General features: G+C 46.0%; 1 protein-coding gene across 2 annotated transcripts in view; it reads right to left on the bottom strand.

Moving 5' to 3' along the window:
• Window positions 1-9,705: 9,705 nt before the first annotated feature.
• The window catches only part of LOC144510204 (cell division cycle and apoptosis regulator protein 1-like), an 87,197-nt gene continuing 75,699 nt past the window's right edge, over window positions 9,706-21,203 (bottom strand). For both annotated transcript variants that reach the window (XM_078239694.1, XM_078239695.1), the window contains 7 exons: window positions 18,058-18,169; window positions 16,977-17,050; window positions 16,388-16,534; window positions 13,504-13,630; window positions 11,759-11,950; window positions 10,926-11,131; window positions 9,706-10,392 (listed from right to left, as the gene is read on the bottom strand). In XM_078239694.1, the coding sequence (XP_078095820.1) occupies window positions 10,360-10,392; window positions 10,926-11,131; window positions 11,759-11,950; window positions 13,504-13,630; window positions 16,388-16,534; window positions 16,977-17,050; window positions 18,058-18,169 (891 nt within the window). In that variant the 3' untranslated portion in view covers window positions 9,706-10,359. The remainder of the gene's footprint in view (window positions 10,393-10,925; window positions 11,132-11,758; window positions 11,951-13,503; window positions 13,631-16,387; window positions 16,535-16,976; window positions 17,051-18,057; window positions 18,170-21,203) is intronic.

Raw genomic sequence — 21,203 nt, 5'->3', positions numbered from 1 at the left:
GAATTGCATCGTTTTCTTTACTGAACTCATGTGAGTCACAGTGGCACCTTCCACTTTCTGTTTAAATTGATTTTACAGGATGTGGATGTGACCGGCTAGACAAGCATTTACTGCCCGCGAGCAAGTGCTGGTGAGCTGCCTTCTTGGACCACTGCAGTCCATGTGGTGTGGGTACAGCCACAGTGCTGTTAGGGAGAGGGTTCCAGGATTTTGACCCAGCGACAGTGAAGGAACAGTGATATATTTCCAAATCGGGTGCTGTGTGACTTGGAGGGGAACTTACTGGTGGTGGTGTTCTCATGTATCTGCTGTCATAGAGTCATAGAGGTTTACAGCATGGAAACAGGCCCTTCGGCCCAACATGTGCATGCTGCTCTTTTTTTTTAAAAAACACCTAAGCTAATCCCAATTGCCCGCATTTACTCTGTAAATCCCTCTATACCCATTTTACCCATGTAACTATCTAAATGCTTTTTAGAAAATAAAATTGTACCCGCAATTGCTGTCCTTGTCCTCTGAGCTAGTGGAGGTTGCAGGTTTGGAAGGTGCTGTCCAAGCAGCCTTGGTGAGTCACTGCGGTGGAAAGTGTTCTAACAAAGGCAATGATTTTAGCCCTAATCATGGATTTGAATATTGATCTGGGTTCTGACAGCACCCCCCAACCTACCTCAGGTGACTGCCAGACAACTGGCAATGTTAACTTCTTAGAAAGTGCTCTACTACTGACCCGTGATTTTCTCACAACCAATGCCCCCCAGCAACTGTCCTGAGACAAATGCTCTCCCCTGGCAAACACAAATACCCCCGTGATGCTCCGCTATTCTTACACTCTTTGCAAGCAGCTTTCACAACACTCAGCCCAAGTCTGAACACCCAAACATCAAAACATCTAATAACTTTGAACTAAATATTTGCAATTCTTGATCAATAGGAAGAGTGCTTCTGGTTTCCCCACAGCAAACTGACCTGAACTTTAACCTTTTTTTGACCAGAGGCCTTGCGAACAGAGTCCTCTGGGCATCTTCTCAGTAATCTTAGATTTAGCTTCCATTTACTGGAAATGTTAGACTCACTGGCACCCAAACGAGAAAATATGCCCTCACTTCATATTCCTGAAGCTACAGTTATGGAGATGCCAACTAAAAGACATCTTAACAACAACCCAATCGGATAAACTAAAGCTTTTCATCACTAAACTTCTGCACAATAGAATTTGATCATTTAAGCTTCGTTAATGACACAAAGTGCCAATGAGGTGAAGTCTAACACATTAATATCAACATCTATATGCAATATCAATATCACCCATATCAGTTAACAATATCAGAAGCATCCTAACATTCCTGTCACCAATATCATCAGTGTTATCAGTTTTCCAATATTGTACCTTTAGGAAGTCAAATCTGCTGACTGGAGAATGGGACTCTCAAGGTCCATATCCCAGTACGTCCCTGCATCCTTAGTTACTCAATTCTGACCAACCTCCCACTTTCTATCCTCTACAAACTTGCTATCATCAAAATCTTTAGTTTCTTGTTTCTGAACTAACACCAAGCCCTGTTCACCCATGATCCCATTCTCTCAGACCTACACTGGATCCCCTTCTCAGTAACTGTAGTGGCGACCTTGGCAATCACGTGAGTTTTCTCATCCGAGATTTCGGCAAATCTCAGGGTGCATGTGACAAATAAACAGGATGAAAGTAAGTGTCAGATGGAACGGAGGCTGGAAACCTGCAGCTGTGACCTCAGTCAGCAGGTTGTTTAGTTATGGATTTGCTGTTTCTTCAGTGATAAATAGTTTTCCTTTCCTATAAATAAATAGTTGTTACTCCATCCCCACCCGGAGCTTTTGTTATTACAGTAAGGCTGCCCTTGATTTTAAAATTTTCACCCTTGTTTTCAAGTGCCTCCATGGTCTCACTGTAACTCTGTAACCTCCTCCAAACCCACCACACCCATTCCCTTCCAAAGATATACTGACATTCCTTTCATTCAGACCATTACACATTCCTCATTTTCATTGCCCCATTATTGGTGATTTAAGCCCCAAACCATGGAATTCACTCCCTCAACCTCTAGGATGGCACGGTGACACAGTGGTTAACACTGCTGCCTCACAGCGCCAGGAACCTGGGTTCGATTCCTGGCTGGGGTCACTGTCTGTGTGGAGTCTGCACGTTCTCCCCGTGTCTGCGTGGGTTTCCTCTGGGTGCTCCGGTTTCCTCCCACAGTCTGAAAGACATGCTGGTTAGGTGCACTGGCTATGCTAAATTCACCCTCAGTGTACCCAAACAGGTGCAGGAGTGTGGCGACTGGGGGATTTTCATAGTAACTTCATTGCAGTGTTAATGTAAGCCTACTTATGACACTAATAAATAAACTTTACTCTGGCACTTTCCCACTGAAAGGCTCCCCCTCAAATCAACCTTGTTGACAAAGTTTTTGGCTAAATCCTTCCAAAGCTTGGTTTTAAATTTTGCTTTGATACTTGTGTGAAACATCCTGGAACATTTTATTACCTTAAACATACTATGTAAATATGAGTTGTTAATCTGCATCCTGTTAATTCCCATTACCCTATTGCTAGTTTACAGTTCAATCTGATAACAAGATTACCTTCTCACGCAGTGAGGTGAATCATGTGGATAAACATTAAGATAACTCAGGACTTGGCCCAGTGAAGCAGCCGTTAAGAGTGGAAAGACATTTCTTTATATAGTGCTTCTCACAACCTCAGGGTATCCTCATGCATTTTATAACCAATCGAGGATGAATACCAGTTAGACATTCACAGGTGGGTTTGTGTTGCAGGGTTTGTCTTGCTCACCAATCTGAAATCTACAGTGTTTATCACCTATTCCCAAAGACAATTTCCATGTTCTAATGAGAATGGCATCTTGTAACAATATGCTAATTACCTAAATTAATTAACTTTGATATTAACTCAGATGCTCGAGGAGTATAAAAAGTGCAAGAAGCTACTTAAGAGGGAAATCAGGAGGGCTAAAAGACATGAGGTTGCTTTGGCAGACAGAGTGAAGGAAAATCCAAAGAGCTTCTATAGGTAGGTTAGGAGCAAAAGGATAGTGAAGGATAAAATTGGTCCTCTTGAAGACCAGAGTGGTAGACTGTGTATGGAACCAAAAGAGATGGGGGATATACTAAATGGTTTTTTAACATCCGTATTTACTGAGGAAACGGGCATGGAGTCTACGGAAATAGGGCAAACAGGTAGGGAGGTCATGGAACCTTTACAGATTAAAGGGGAGGAGGTGCTCGCTGTCTTGAGGCAAATCAGAGTGGATAAATCCCCAGGACCGGACAGGGTATTCCCACGGACCTTGAGGGAAGCTCGTGTTGAACTTGCAGGGGCCCTGGCAGACATATTTAAAATGTCAGTATTCACGGGGGAGGTGCCGGATGATTGGAGGGTGGCTCATGTTGTTCTGTTGTTTAAAAAAGGTTCCAAAAGAAATCCGGGAAATTATAGGCCAGTAAGTTTGACATCGGTGGTGGGCAAGTTATTGGAAGGTGTGATAAGGGATAGGATCTACAAATATTTGGATAGACAGGGACTTGTTAGGGAGAGTCAACATGGCTTTGTGCGTGGTAGGTCATGTTTGACCAATCTATTAGAGTTTTTTGAGGAGGTTTACCAGGAAAGTGGATGAAGGGAAGGCGGTGGATGTTGTCTACCTGGATTTCAGCAAGGCCTTTGACAAGGTACCTCATGGGAGGTTAGTTAGGAAGGTTCAGTCGCTAGGTATACATGGGGAGGTAGTAAATTGGATTAGACACTGGCTCAATGGAAGAAGCCAGAGAGTGGTTGTGGAGGATTGCTTCTCTGAGTGGAGGCCTGTGACTAGTGGTGTGCCGCAGGGATCGGTGTTGGGTCCATTGTTGTTTGTCATCTATATCAATGATCTGGATGATAATGTGGTAAATTGGATCAGCAAGTTTGCTGATGATACAAAGATTGGAGGTGCAGTGGACAGTGAGGAAGGTTTTCAAAGCTTGCAGAGGGATTTGGACCAACTAGGAAAATGGGCTGAAAAATGGCAAATGGAATTAAGTGTGAGATATTGCACATTGGAAGGACAAACCAAAGTAGAACGTACAGGGTAAATGGTAGGACTCTGAAGAGTGCAGTTGAACAGAGGGATCTGGGAATACAGGTACAGAATTCCCTAAAAGTGACGTCACAGGTGGATAGGGTCGTAAAGAGTGCCTTTGGTACATTGGCCTTTATAAATCGGAGTATCGAGTATAAAAGTTGGAGGCTGTTGGACTGGATGGGATTGATGTTCATAAGGAAGAGGTGTTAGCAATTCTGGAAAGGGTAAAAATAGATAAGTCCCCTGGGCCGGATGGGATTTATCCTCGGATTCTCTGGGAGGCCAGAGAGGAGATTGCAGAGCCTTTGGCTTTGATCTTTGTGTCGTCATTGTCTACAGGAACAGTGCCAGAAGACTGGAGGATAGCAAATGTTGTCCCCTTGTTCAAGAAGGGGAGTAGGGACAACCCTGGTAATTATAGACCGGTGAGCCTTACTTCTGTTGTGGGCAAAGTATTGGAAAGGATTATAAGAGATAGGATTTATAATCACCTAGAAAGGAATAATTTGATTAGGGATAGTCAGCACGGTTTTGTGAAGGGTAGGTCGTGCCTCACAAACCTTATTGAGTTCTTTGAGAAGGTGACCAAAGAGGTGGATGAGGGTAAAGCGGTTGATGTGGTGTATATGGATTTCAGCAAAGCGTTTGATAAGGTTCCCCATGGTAAGCTTTTGCAGAACATACGGACACATGGGATTGAGGGTGATTTAGTGGTTTGGATCAGGAATTGGCTCGCTGTAAGAAAACAAAGGGTGGTGGTTGATGGGAAATATTCATCCTGGAGTTCAGTTACTAGTGGTGTACCGCAAGGATGTGTTTTGGGGCCACTGCTGTTTGTCATTTTTATTAATGACTTGGATGAGGGCGTAGAAGGATGGATTAGTAAATTTGCGGATGACACTAAAGTCAGTGGAGTTGTAGACAGTGCAGAGGGAAGTGGCAGGTTACAGAGGGACATAGATAAGCTGCAGAGCTGGGCTGAGAGGTGGCAAATGGAGTTTAATGTGGAAAAGTGTGAGGTGATTCACTTTGGAAGGAGTAACAGGAATACAGAGTACTGGGCTAATGGTAAGATACTTGGTAGTGTGGATGAACAGAGGGATCTGGGTGTCCTATGTGCATAGATCCCTGAAAGTTGGCACCCAGGTTGATAGGGTTGTTAAGAAGGCGTACGGTGTGTTAGCTTTTATTGGTAGAGGGACTGAGTTTCGGAGCCAGGAGGTCATGCTGCAACTGTACAAAACTCTGGTGCGGCCGCATTTGGAGTATTGCGTACAGTTCTGGTCGCCACATTATAGGAAAGATGTGGAAGTGTTGGAAAGGGTGCAGAGGAGATTTACCAGGATGTTGCCTGGTATGGTGGGAAAATCGTATGAGGAAAGACTGAGGGGCTTGAGGTTGTTTTCGTTAGACAGAAGGTTAAGAGGTGACTTAATAGAGGCATACAAGATGATCAGAGGATTAGATAGGGTGGATAGTGAGAGCCTTTTTCCTGGATGGTGTTGGCTAGCACGAGGGGACATAGCTTTAAATTGAGGGGTGAGAGATATAGGACAGATGTTAGAGGTAGGTTCTTTACTCAGAGAGTAGTAAGGGCGTGGAATGCCCTGCCTGCAGCAGTAGTGGACCCGTCAACGTTGAGGTAAGTGGTTATTGGATAAACATATGGATGATATTGGAATAGTGTAGATTAGAGGGGCTTTAGATTGGTTCCACTGGTCGGCGCAACATCGTGGGCCGAAGGGCCTGTACTGCGCTGTAATGTTCTATGTTATGGTAAGGTTATATAAGGCATTGGTGAGGCCGAATTTGGAGTATTGTGTACAGTTTTGGTCACCTAGTTACAGGAAGGATGTAAATAAGGTTGAAAGAGTGCAGAGAAGGTTCACAAGGATGTTGCCGGGACTTGAGAAGCTGAGTTACAGAGAGAGATTGAATAGGTTGGGACTTTATTCCCTGGAGCGTAGAAGATTGAGGGGAGATTTGATAGAGGTGTATAAGATTTTGATGGGTATAGATAGAGTGAATGAAAGCAGGCTTTTTCCGCTGAGGCTCGGGGAGAAAAAAACCAGAGGGCATGGGTTAAGGGTGAAAGGAGAAAAGTTTAAAGGGAATATTAGGGGGGGCTTCTTCACGCCGAGAGTGGTGGGAGTGTGGAATGAGCTGCCGGATAAAGTAGTAAATGCTTTTAACATTTAAGAAAAACTTGGACGGGTTCATGGATGAGAGGGGTGTGGAGGGATATGGTCCAAGTGCAGGTCAGTGGGACTAGGCAAAAAATGGTTCGGCACAGACAAGAAGGGCCAAAAGGCCTGTTTCTGAGCTGTAATTTTCTATGGTTCTATTCTATGAGGATTCTTGAAGTGCAGTTGCTGTGATAATGTCAGATGTCCAGCTGCCAACTTGCACCCAGCAAGTTACCACAAGTAGCAAATAAATGAATGGCCAGCTCATTAGTTCAGAATGATGTTGGTTGAAAGCTGAGTTCCACACTCTTCATATTTGTGCCATGAGGTATTTCACACTAACCTCAAAGGGAAGAGAGTGCCTCAGCGTAACGCCTTTCACAGTGCAGTGCTTGATAGTAGGTCAGCCTAGATTGTCTGTTCAAGTCTCTGGAGTAAGGTCTGTATCACAATCTTCTCCCTCAGAGTGCAACTCCTCAACCAGAAACTGACTCAATCGGACCAGTGCTGGTATTGTCTGTGGATCCCCTTTTAACGCTGCAGCGTTCGGACAGGATCGAACATCTCATCCCGCAGAAACAATAAAGCATGCTGGAGTGTTTTTATTGAGTAAATCACCAAGAAATCCAATTTGAAATTCAGAAGAAACTTAGAGTGATGAGAATGCAGAACAGTATAAATACAATTAAGTGGTAATTAGACAAGCGTTCAAGAGGGAAGGGAATAAAGGGTTTCGATGGTAGATTTGTATCAGAAAAGATTGGAGAGAGCTCATCAGTGGGCTGGATGACCTTTTTCCATATTGGCTATCTTGTGTGTTATTTTTTTCACCTTTGAAGTTCAGCTCTTTGTCCATATTTGAACCAAGACTGTAATAAGGTCAGGAGTTGAGTGACCCCAGTAGAAGCCAAACTGAGCTTCAGTGAGCAGGTTACTGCTAAGCAAGTGCCACTCAATGACACCATCAGTGACCCTTCCATCACTTTACTGAAGGTCAAAAATAGACTTGATGTACAGTATTCTGGGCATATGTGGGAAATGTTTGACTTTGACAGGTCAATGCCAGTGTTGTAACTGTACTAGAACAGCTTGGCCAGGGGTGTGGCAAGTTCTGAAGCACCAGTCTTCAGTGCTTTTGCAGGGATATTGTCAGGGCCCTTTGCAGCATCTAGTACCTTCAGCCATTTCTTTATCACCTGGAGTGAATCAAATTGACTGAACACCGACATCTGTGATGCTGGTGACTTCCAGTGGAGGCCGAGATGGATCATCCACTCGGCACTTCTGGCTGATGATGGTTGCAAACGCTTCAGCCTTTTGTACAGATATGCTGGGCTGTAAGAGTGATGGGTTGGTTAAGCAGAGAGTGATGAAAAAACGGTATAAATGTAAGTCTTTCGAAAGTGTTAATGGCCTCAGGATGTCTGCGCAGCTTATTTCTGAATTGCATTCACTGTTTAAACATGCCAGCCAAGGTCCCACAAACAGCAATGTGACCGCGACCATATTACCTCTTTTTATGATGCTGATTGAGGGATAAATATCAGTAGGACATGAGGGAAACCTCCCCTCTCTTTGGATGTGTCATGGGATCTTTTGTATATACCTTAGTGGGCAGAAGGAACCTCGAATTCAACATCTCATTGCAAAGGATGGTGCTGGAGTGCTGCACCCCCATGGCAGTGTCAGCACAGATTGTAGGTTCTCGTGACTCAGGAGTAGAACTTAAAGCCACAATCTTCTGATTTGGAGGCTAGAGAAACCATAGCTGAGTGGCACCAGCTATGTGAGTAAATAAGCGTGGAGGAGAATGAGGCTGAAGTGTAAGGAGACAAAATCCACACAAAAACCTATATTTCCACAGCATCTTTCATAACATTAGGGTGTGCCGAGGACAATGAGATACCAGGAAAGTGTCGTTGCTGTAAGACCTCAGATAATATTGAATCTTGAAACTTGGTGTGAGAGAAGCCTGTCCAATGCAGTATGTGCAAGGAATTCCACAGTCGGAGACCACAGGCTGATTCCTGATTTCACACTAAAAGGTCTGCAGCCCAGAGTGCAACATCCATGGAGTCTGGATCAGCTTGTGATCAGGAAAACAGCAATATCTTTCTGTGGAGCTAAGGTACAATCTTCCATCTGCCTGAAGTTCACAAACGACAACACCCAAGTTTGCAAACAGTAAATGTGTGCTCATATTTAATCCCAGTGCCAGTTGTTGCATAAACTAAACTCATTACTCTCAAACTTCTACTGATTGTGCCACCTTGTGCAATCACTATCTTGCTTGCTTCACAGCTATATGTAGTCATGTGAACTGCTGATGGGGATGATTCAATGTTTAACTATTTGAATGCACAGCATGAATAGAATTATCGAATCCCTACAGTGCTGGAGGAGGCCATTCGGCCCATCGAGTCAGCAAAGACTCTGACAGAATATCCTACCCAGGCCCTCTCCCCCAAAACCCTGCACATTTAGCATGGCTGATCCATCTAACTTACACAACTTTGAACACCAATGGGCAATGTAGCATGGCCAATCAACCAACCTGTGGGAGGAAACCCATGCAGACACAAGGAGAATGTGTACACACCACACAGACCGTGACCTAAGGCCGGAATTGAACCTGGCTCCCTGGAGCTGTGAGGCAGCAGCGCAAACCACTGTGCCACCCTTATCTGGCTTTATCAAAATCCAGCTTTCCCTTGAATTCACTGATAGGATGTGTGGGGGATTGACAAGATGGGGGATTAGTGAATTCCACACATTCACCACCCTCTGGGTGAAGAAATTTCTCCTCACCTCAGTTCTAAAAGGTTTACCCCTTATCCTCAAACTGTGACCCCTAGTTCTGGACTCTCCCCACCATCGGGAACATTCTTTCGGAATCGACCCTGTCTAATCCTGTTAGAATTTTATAAGTTTCTATGAAATCCCCTCTCATTCTTCTAAACTCCAGTGAATATAATCCTAACTGACTTAGTCTCTCCTCATATGACAGACCTGCCATTCCAGGAATCAGCCTGGTAAACCTTCGCTGCGCTCCCTCAAGAGCAAGTCTACAGGGAAATGACAATTTGGTCCCTCACTTGGCAACCATTCCACTGCCTCTACAGAACAGTCAGCTACTGCTGCAAGGAGCTGGGTGAAAGTAACATCGGAGCAGGGGTAGGGCTGCTAATGACGTGTGCAAATCGCTGTCTTGTGAACACAATGAATTGAGTGCATGTCTGTTCTTTCAGCTCTTAAGTGCAAAGCTTTGATGTCTCCCCCACTGGCTACAGAACTGAGTATTAACATTGCTGTGTCCAAGTGGACATGATAGCAACACTACCACTGCTTCTCAGCTCAACTCAACAATAAACCCTGGAACAAATGAACACAACACACACCAAGTATTTTAAAAACAGTGAAGAATCTTTATATTGTAAATACTGTGACATCCCGACAGAGGATGGGACAACGAGGGTCTAAGGAAAGGCAGTTGTGGAGGGAGAGAGATCTAATTCCACAAGCCTCGGTCTAGGGGAGAAATGGAAAAGGAGATTGAAACTGTTTGCTCAGTGAATGTTGTGACCAGCCAGGTTGAACAATCAGTCGCCTGCACCCAGCAAGAGTCCAGGGAATGCTGTTTGCTCTGATGAGCCTGCCATGTGTTACATGGGGAAAGGAAGCCTTGACAGGCTCATGTGGACTGGAGAGAGACCAGGCAAAGCCTACATCCCCTGGCTCCAATTGGAAAGATACGAGGAAGAGACAGCAGGTCCCGCTAAGGACACCACAAAATTATGGATGTTTACACACAAATATACACATTGATCTCAATTCCCCGGTTGTACATCCTGAATATGATGCACAAGACCAATGTAAAAATCAAAACACGGTACAATTCAGCAAATTTGCAGTTTGGAGTCACTTGGTATTGATGTTCGGCCTTAATAAGATTAGGAAAGCAAGGGTACAAGCAGGTCACAATATACGAATCTGATGCTAGCTCACTGTATTCTATCAGGGACTCCACACTCAATCTCTGGGGACAAGGCTCCTTTCTTACTTCTCCTTCTTCTCGGTCACTGCGTTGTTCTGAGAGAGAAAAGAAAAGTCTTTAGATTTCATGAAGTCACTCGAGGCCAGCTACCCACCAACAAGCTACTCCAGCCCCCAACCCTCGATAGAACCTCCACCCACCTGCCAAAAGAGACACCCCACATCACCCAGAGACACCCTCCGTAGACACACGCGTGCCAACATCCTGACCCACTGGAAAAGCTTCCCCTATCCCACCCCAAAGGATAACTGTGGCTTCCAAGTAAGTAGTCTCACAACACCAGGTTAAAGTCCAACAGGTTTATTTGATAGCACGTGCTTTCGGAGTACTGCTCCTTCATCACTCACCTGATGAAGGAGCAGCGCTCCGAAAGCTCGTGCTACCAAATAAACCTGTTGGACTTTAACCTGGTGTTGTGAGACTACTTACTGTGCTTACCCCAGTAACTCCACATTGTGGCTTCCAAGTAAGACCTGCTGAATGATGGCAGAGTGGGTTTAACACGTAACTGGGGCCAGTACAGAGAGGGGAGGCTGTGCGTGTGTGTGGACGATCGGAGGCTTGTTACCTTTTTAACGATGCGCTGAATCTCCTCGATCATGGAGTTGAGATTCCTGGTGTTGTCTTGGAGCCGCAGTTCATAGAACATCTTCAGTTTCTCTGCTGCTTTCACCCGATCCTCCAGTTCAGACACCTGTTTCTGCATCTCCTGCATCCCTGAGCTTAGGGACTTGTTCATACTGTCATTTGAAGACAGTTTTCCCAGAGTTTCAGCTACACAGGAAACATCAGTCAGAACACAATCGCCTGATGCCCAGGTTGAGATCTCCAATCCCACCCCCAATCTCCATTTACACTGAATTGGAGAACCCTACTACACAAGAGGAGACTGTTCGGCCCATTGTGTCACTGCCGGCTCTATCAAAGAATTATACAATCAGCCCCACTTTTAACTCTCTTATCCCTTAGCTCTTTAAATTTCTCCTTTTCAAGTATTTATCCAATTCCCTTTTTCAAATTACTATTGAATCTGCTTCCACCACCCTTTCATTCCGAAGTATAAATCTCTGCATTAATTCTCATGTCTCCTCTGGCTCTTTTTCCAATTAAACGCAGCCTCTGGTTACTGACCCTCATCCCAGTGAAAACAGTTTCTCCTTATTTACTCAATCAAACCAGCAGTTTGAATATCTCAATTAAATCTCCCCCTTACATTTCTCTGTTCTCAAGCAAAATGACTCCAGGTGACTCCAAACTGCAAGAACAGTCAAGCTTGTTCAGTCTCTCAACTTCCCTGGAACCAATTGAGTAAATCTCTTTGGCACTCTCCAGGTGTATATAATGACCCTCAGCACCTTTCCTTCAGCACATCTCCCACTCCCACACCATTTACACACTCACCCAATTGCAACTCCATTGATTCCAGTTTATTTTCCATGTCTGCGCGGTTCCTCTCATCTCGTTCCAGTTTCTGGATCAAGTTCCCAACATTAACCACGTTGCCATTGTATTCAATCAGGCTGGTGTCTCCGGAGCGGGTTCTCGGTTTACTGGGAGTGACGCTGGGGCAGGATGGCAAGAGGTGCTGGTTTCCTGAGGAAGATGCACAAGTTGAGTTCCTTTCCTCTCTGAACAACCATAACCACGCCTAGTCCCACTGACATCACCACGAGGCAACAGAGATAGGGGAAAGAAGAGATAGGGAGGAGCGGGGCGGGGGAAAGAGGGGAGCAGGAAATGGAGAAAGAGTGTGAATGAGGGGAGAGTGGACATGAAGCCATGAGCTTTACTGCATGCACTCACACAGATTTGAGGCACAGGCCCAGATTGACATGAGCTCTCCAATTGACTCGCCAAACACTGCAGGTTGGGTGTTTACACTTGTAGAGTGTGTGTAACTGCCAGGGTGACAGTCTGTGCCACGCTTCTGGTATGTGAACATGAATTGAAGCAGCAATGGCCATATAGCACCTCAAGCCTGCTCTGTCATTCCATAAGATCACGGCCAATCTTTGGTCTCAATTCCACTTTCCTGCCGGATCCCCTTATCCATTTATTCCCCGAAAACACAAAAAAAATTCCAGTCTTGAATAGACTCAACAACTGAATATCCAGTACATACTGTGCAATCTGCAGCGACATAGGACTCAGTGACTGACCTGAACTTCTCATAAGGCCGCAACTGGAGTAGTGTGCGCAGTTTTGGTCCCCTTATTGGCGAAAGGATATATTGGCCTTGGAGGGAGTGCAGAGAAGGTTCACCAGGTTGATACCGGAGATGAGGGGTGTAGCTTATGAGGAGAGATTGAACAGATTGGGTCTGTACTCGTTGGAGTTTAGAAGGCTGAGGGGGGATCTTATAGAGACATATAAGATAATGAAGGGGCTGGATGGGGTAGAGATGGGAGAGATTCTTTCCACTTAGAAGGGAAACCAGAACTAGAGGGCACAGCCTCAAAATAAGTGGGGGCCGGTTCAGAACAGAGTTGAGGGGGAACTTCTTCTCTCAGAGGGTAGTGAATCTCTGGAATTCTCTGCCCATTGAAGTGGTGGAGGCTACCTCGTTGAATATGTTAAATCACGGGTAGATAGATTTCTGATCGATAAGGGAATTAAGGGATATGGGGAGCAGGCGGATAAGTGGAACTGATTCGCTTCAGAGCAGCCATGATCTTATTGAATGGCGGGGCAGGCTCGAGGGGCTAGATGGCCTACTCCTGCTCCTATTTCTTATGTTCTTATAACTGGGGACAATATTGCCTTGCCTTGTGTGCAATGTAAGAAGTCTCACAACACCAGGTTAAAGTCCAACAGGTTTATTTGGTAGCAAATACCATAAGCTTTTGGAGCGCTGCCCCTTCGTCAGATGGAGTGAACAGAAGCAGAAGAAGCAGAAACAGCTCCCGCTGTTAATTATGACCTGAATAGTTTGTACTCTAGTGTGCAATAGCAGGGCTTCAACCCACAGCTCAAATCCTCATGGCCCCTCAAGAGTACAGTGCTGGCACAAGGGGGGTGCACCACACCTTACTCAGCAACATGTCCTCTGTCCATAGAATACACGCCTTACCCAACAGCATGTCTTATGTCTATAGAATACACGCCTTACAGAAGCATGTCTTCTGCCTATAAAATACACGCCTTACCCAGCAGCATGTCCTCTGTCACAAGGCTCTTATCCTCCAGCTTCTCCAGATCTCCTTCCCAGCCATCCGTGAGGGTTCGATAAAGACACATGTTCTGTGAGCACACTTTCTTCAGCAGCTGCTTAATCTGCAATATTAGTGTGCAATTTGAATTATCGTTAAAGTTTATTTATTAGTCACAAGTCGGCCTACATTAACACTGCAATGAAAATGCCCTTGGCTGCAAGTCTCCTCACTGAGCTCAGCTTGCCTGATTGTGGCACTTGGCAATAGTGACTACAGTGTGGTCAAATACTGAAATGAGCCCAGGATCAATGTAGCGACACAAGGTGCTCCATCACAGATACATACACACACACAATACATGCGCGCGCAGGACACACACACAGGACACACACACACACACAATACATGCGCGCGCAGGACACACACACACACAGGACACACACACACACACAGGACACACACACACACACAGGACACACACACACACAGGACACACACACACACACAGGACACACACACACACACAGGACACACACACACACACACACAGGACACACACACACACACAGGACACACACACACACACAGGACACACACACACACACAGGACACACACACACACACAGGACACACACACACACACAGGACACACACACAGGACACACACACAGGACACACACACACAGGACACACACACACACACAGGACACACACACACACACAGGACACACACACACACACAGGACACACACACACACACAGGACACACACACACACACAGGACACACACACACACAGGACACACACACACACACAGGACACACACACACACACAGGACACACACACACACAGGACACACACACAGGACACACACACACACACACAGGACACACACACACACAGGACACACACACACAGGACACACACACACACACAGGACACACACACACACAGGACACACACACACACACAGGACACACACACACACACACAGGACACACACACACACAGGACACACACACACACACAGGACACACACACACACACAGGACACACACACACACACACACAGGACACACAGGACACAGACAGGACACAGACAGGACACACACACACACACAGGACACACACACACACACACAGGACACACACACAGGACACACACACACACACAGGACACACACACACACACAGGACACACACACACACACAGGACACACACACACACACACAGGACACACACACACACACACACAGGACACACACACACACACACAGGACACACACACACACACACACAGGACACACACACACGGACACACACACACACAGGACACACACACACACAGGAGACACACACACACAGGACACACACACACACACAGGACACACACACACACACAGGACACACACACACACAGGACACACACACACACAGGACACACACACACACAGGACACACACACACACAGGACACACACACACACAGGACACACACACACACACAGGACACACACACACACAGGACACACACACACACAGGACACACACACACAGGACACACACACACACAGGACACACACACACACAGGACACACACACACACAGGACACACACACACACAGGACACACACACACACACAGGACACACACACACACAGGACACACACACACACAGGACACACACACACACAGGACACACACACACAGGACACACACACACAGGACACACACACACACAGGACACACACACACACAGGACACACACACACACAGGACACACACACACACAGGACACACACACACACAGGACACACACACACACAGGACACACACACACACAGGACACACACACACACAGGACACACACACACACAGGACACACACACACACAGGACACACACACACACAGGACACACACACACACAGGACACACACACACACAGGACACACACACACACAGGACACACACACACACAGGACACACACACACACACACAGGACACACACAGGACACACACACACACAGGACACACACACACACAGGACACACACACACACAGGACACACACACACACAGGACACACACACACACAGGACACACACACACACAGGACACACACACACACAGGACACACACACACACAGGACACACACACACAGGACACACACACACAGGACACACACACACAGGACACACAAGGAGCCAGCTGCACATTTGAGTCCAATGTCTTGCAAAGAGGGGCTCTTGAAGGGTTGCCCCATTCAAGGTGTAAGAGGAGTGTTAGTCAATGCCCAGGAACAGAGGCAGAGAGGAATGTTAGCCGAGGGCCAGGAACAGAGGCAGGGAGGAATGTTAGCCAAGGCCCAGGAACAGAGGCAGGGAGGAATGTTAGCCAAGGCCCAGGAACAGAAGCAGGGAGAATGTTAGCCAAGGCCCAGGAGCAGAGGCAGGGAGGAATGTTAGCCAAGGGCCCAGGAACAGAAGCAGGGAGGAATGTTAGCCAAGGCCAGGAACAGAAGCAGAAACAGCTCTCGCTGTTAACTATGACCTGAATAGTTTGTACTCTAAATCCAGATGGTCCACTCAGTTTGCTGATCTTAATCTGGGCACCTTTTGGGAAGCGATGTGGTTGGATGTCAGAAATCAGCTAATTGCCAACCACAAGATTCTTGATTTGAAAATGCTACAGTGTGGCTGTAGATTCTTGCAGTGAAACAGCTAGTGTTTGAGTTAACTCTCAAAGTCCCAACAGAGTTGTGCTGGTACCCACTGAACTGCAGCTCGAGTGGAAAGGGAATGAAATTGTATTAAGCAGGAAGAAGGAAGGTGTGACAAAAGCTTGTGTGCACTAAGTAAACAGGACAGCAGCGTACCTGAACTCTGGACAGATGGAGTCCCAAGGTGGACAGGATCTGCTCCAGGTCTTTCTCCAGAATGTAACTACACAGATTGCGGTCAAAGTAGATGAAGGCGAGCAGAAGATCCTTGCGCAGTGACACCATCTGACTGACATCCTTCTCCTGTGGCACAGAGAGATAAAAGCAGAGTTATATTACTGTCCTTCCAGTTCCAGCCTGTGTGAATGTTCCTCAGTCTTCCAGCTATGCTGACTAGACTCAAGTTTCATACTGAAAACTCTGTGTTTGACCCGAGGCTCAGCTTGAACTGGGTGCAAAGGCCTTAGTACCCAGTGCTCTACCAGCGCTGCACCCCACAGAGCCCCACCAGCCTCCTCCCACTGCACCTTCCTGCACACACCCAACGCTCCACCAGCTCCACCATGACTGACAGCAGTGTGCTGAACCCTACAATTCTCCCCAGTCACACACTCTGATCCTATTGCTTCCCCAAACTGTCCCCCATTGTCCTCCCAATGAAACACCTCAGCACAAGGCCTGTGAATTTTGTGCTGTTATATTCAGAAAGCCCCTGCAGCCTCTCAATGCAGTGATATTGCCTTACCAACTCTTTAACTGATTCACTCTCTGCGCCATTTCCTTTCTCAATTGGCTTTTTCTCATCAGTGTTAGAGATACCTGCAGAAAGCAAAACCAAACATGATCACAAACTCGGCAAGAGACGACACTGGGGACAAGCACAGAGGGAGGGAAGCCACAGCAGAGCGAGTGGGTGAGGTCTCAGAGCTGGTATAGCAGGATAAGAAACAGAGTAAAACTCCCTCTCCAGATGGTCCCAGCAAGTACTCCCAGAGCAGGTACAGCATGGGTTAGATTTAGATTAAAGCCCCCTCTTTGCTATCCCATCAAACCCTTCTCATGTTAATTGTATAGTAATTAAATGTTTAGTTGTAATCAGATGATAGTTCCTATAAAAGAGCAAATTAAGATGGTGTTTGTTGAGATTAGGAGCTGGATGCCTGTAACGTGTGCCTCTGCAAATCACAGCTCAAGTGCATAAAAATGTCTCCAGTTTTATTCTTCAGTACCTGCCTTTCTGGATCGAGGGCCAGGGAGAGGCACCTCGCAGGTTACATGCAGCTAAATTTCAGTGCTCTGGATAATCCACATCCGTAAGCGCACTCACCAGGGTCTTCCTGCTACCAGTTTAGCTCAATACCGGGCAACTTACTGATGATGCTTTGACACCAGAAGGACAAAGATTGGCACAAGTGTTTTACCTCTGATAGCCACTTGGTGGTGAAGGATGTAACTGGAGTCAACCTTTCCCCACTTGTGATTTATTCAGAACTCAACCACGACACCGTGTCTTTTCATATGTGCTGAAGTCACAATCTAATAAATTTCCTGCACCTGCATCGAGCTCACCACAATTAACATGAAGGTCAGAACTGCAGCTCTGTCAGACGCACGCCGCGAGGGACACACACTGTATTTGATAGCCGTTCCAACAGCTTCCACACTATGCTGTGGAATACTTGGCATTCGGTTGCACTGTTCTCGAACTAACTGTTCCTCACCAAGCAAAAACAGATTTTGCAAGCAAGTCTCAGCAGTCTGACAGCATCTGTGGAGAGAATAGAGCCAATGTTTCAGGATGACCCTTTGTCAGAGCTGTTCCTCACCAAAATCCTCCTCATTTTCCTCCAGGAGCAGAACATCATCAATCTGCAGGAGCGCATCGTCATCCGACTCTTTCTCTTTTCCATCCTTGTCTTTAGTCACCCCCTCTTCTGCCTACAATAAACATGGGAAAGATCTGGTTTAACCGTTGATAATGTTATTTGCAATGTGGGATTGCCAAGGGATTTGAGGGTTTGGGATTCAAGTTTATGAAAAAAACAGTCCTTTGTGTTAAAGAGCTGGTTCACGATTAGGTCTATAGCTATAAGAATAGAAAATTGAAAACGCAGCAATGAAACTCAGTGAGGCCACAGCTGGAGACTGTGTACAGTTTTGGGCTGTGAGCAGACATCGAGGTAGTGGAGAGGGAAGAGCAGACTGAGATTGTACAGAAACAAAGCATTGCAGGCACTCGGAATGCTCAGGTCACACACTCAGTCTCTCTTCTCCAACTGCCAAAGGCTTATCCAAAAACTGGTTCAGCAATCAACTGGAAACCTAAAACCATCAGCAGCACCATTCCTCAGGGACTGCTCCTTCACCCAGTCTATCTCATCAGTGAAATGAGGAAGATTTCGCACCTCTTCCACTCAACAACATGCCATGTCCTCAAACTGGTGTCTACTATCAAACATCTCTCCCTCTGGCCCAGAGCACCTCCCACTGCCACCCCTGTCAACCCCTTCAGCCTAGTGCTCCCCCCCCCCGCCCCCTTAATCCCCCCCTGCAACATCCCAGCCCAGAACTTCACACTCTGCTTTCACTCCCAACCCTCAGGCCAGATTCCCTCTTTCCCTTCCCATTAGCCCACAAGCTGCCACTAGGGAGGTGGTGGCAGAGCTGTATTGTCACTGGACTAGTACTCCAGAGACTCTGGGGACCCGGGTTCGAATCCCATCACGACAAATGGTAGAATTTGATTAAAATCTGGAATTAATACAAGCCACTCAGTTCAAGGATAATTAGGGATGGGTGACAAATGCCAACCTTGCCAGCAATGCCTACGATGAATGGAAGTAAAAGAAACTTCCTTGAACAGTATGTAATGGAACGGACAAGGGAGCAAGCTATCCTAGATCTGGTCCTGTGTAATGAGACGGGAATAATTAATGATCTTACAGTTAGGGATCCTCTTGGAAGAAGCGATCACAGTATGGTTGAATTTAAAATACAGATGGAGCGTGAGAAAGTAAAATCCAATACCAGTGTATTGTGCTTAAACAAAGGAGACTATAAAGGGATGAGGGAGGAGTTGGCTAAGGTAGACTGGGAGCAAAAACTTTATGGTGGGACAATTGAGGAATAGTGGAGGACTTTCAAAGCGATCTTTCACAGTGCTCAGCAAAAGTATATACCAGTGATAAGGGAGGACTGTAGAAAAAGAGATAATCAGCCATGGATATCTAAGGAAATAAAGGAGGGTATCAAATTGAAAGAAAATGCATACAAAGTGGCAAAGATTGGTGGGAAACTAGAGGATTGGGAAATCTTTAAAGGTCAGCAGAAAGCCACGAAAAAAACGATAAAGAAAAGTAAGATGGATTATGAGGGTAAACTAGCTCAGAATATAAAAACAGATAGCAAAAGTTTCTACAAATATATAAAACGAAAAAGAGTGGCAAAAGTAAACATTGGTCCTTTAGAGGATGAGAAGGGGGATGTAATAACTGGAAATGAGAAAATGTCTGAGGCATTGAACAGGTATTTTGTGTCGGTCTTCACAGTGGAAGACACAAATAAAATGCCAAAAATTGATGACAGGAAGACTATGGCAGGTGAGAACCTAGAAACTATCATTATCATGAAAGAGTTACTGTTGGGCAAGTTAATGGGGCTAAAGGTAGACAAGTCTCCTGGTCCTGATGGAATGCATTCCAGGGTGCTAAAAGAGATGGTGGGGGAAATAGCAAATGCACTCGTGGTAATTTACCAAAATTCGCTGGACTCTGGGGTGGTTCCCGCAGATTGGAAAACAGCAAATGTGACACCACTGTTTAAAAAAAGGAGGTAGACAAAAGGCAGGTAACTAACTATAGGCCGGTTAGCTTAACTTCTGTAGTGAGGAAAATGCTTGAATCTATCATCAAGGAAGAAATAGCGAGACATCTGGGTATAAATTGTCCCATTGGGAAGACGCAGCATGGGTTCATGGGCAGGTCATGTTTGACTAATTTGGTGGAATTCTTTGAGAACATTACATGTGCAGTGGACAATGGGGAACCTGTGGATGTGGTGTATCTGGATTTCCAGAAGGCATTTGACAAGGTGCCGCATCAAAGACTGCTGCATAAGATAAAGGTGCATGGTGTTACGGGTAATGTATTAGCATGGATAGAGGATTGGTTAACTAACAGAAAGCAAAGAGTGGGGGTAAATGGGTGTTTTTCTGGTTGGCGATCAGTGACTAGTGTTGTGCCTCAGGGATCAGTGTTGGGACTGCAATTGTTTACAATTTACACAGATGATTTGGAGTTGGGGACCAAGTGTAGTGTATCAAAATTCGCAGATGACACTAAGATGGGTGGAAGAGCAAAGTGTGCAGAGGACAATGAAAGTCTGCAAAGGGATATAGACAATCCAAGTGAGTGGGTGAGGGTCTGGCAGATGGAGTACAATGTTGGTAAATGTGAGGTCATCCATTTTGGTAGGAATAACAGCAAGATGGATAATATGGTAAAAAATTGCAGCATGCTGCTGTGCAGAGGGACCTGGGTGTCCTTGTGCAGGAATCTCAAGGAGTTGGTTTGCAGGTGCAGCAGGTAATTAAGAAGGCAAATGGAATTTTGTCCTTCATTGCTAGAGGGATGGAGTTTAAAAACAGCGAGATTATGTTGCAGCTGTATAAGGTGCTGGTGAGGCCACACCTGGAGTACTGTGTACAGTTTTGGTCTCCTTACTTCATAGAATCATAGAAACCCTACAGTGCAGAAGGAGGCCATTCGGCCCATCGAGTCTGCACCGACCACAATCCCACCCAGGCCCTACCCCTACATATTTTACCCGCTAATCCCTCTAACCTACGCATCCCAGGACACTAAGGGGCAATTTTTAACATGGCCAATCAACCTAACCCGCACATCTTTGGACTGTGGGAGGAAACCGGAGCACCCGGAGGAAACCCACGCAGACACGAGGAGAATGTGCAAAC

The sequence above is a fragment of the Mustelus asterias genome, chromosome 22, assembly GCF_964213995.1.
Source record: "Mustelus asterias chromosome 22, sMusAst1.hap1.1, whole genome shotgun sequence".
NCBI lineage: Eukaryota > Metazoa > Chordata > Chondrichthyes > Carcharhiniformes > Triakidae > Mustelus > Mustelus asterias.
The sequence above is the reverse complement of the archived record's forward strand: the minus strand, read 5'-3'. Positions and strand labels throughout refer to the sequence as shown.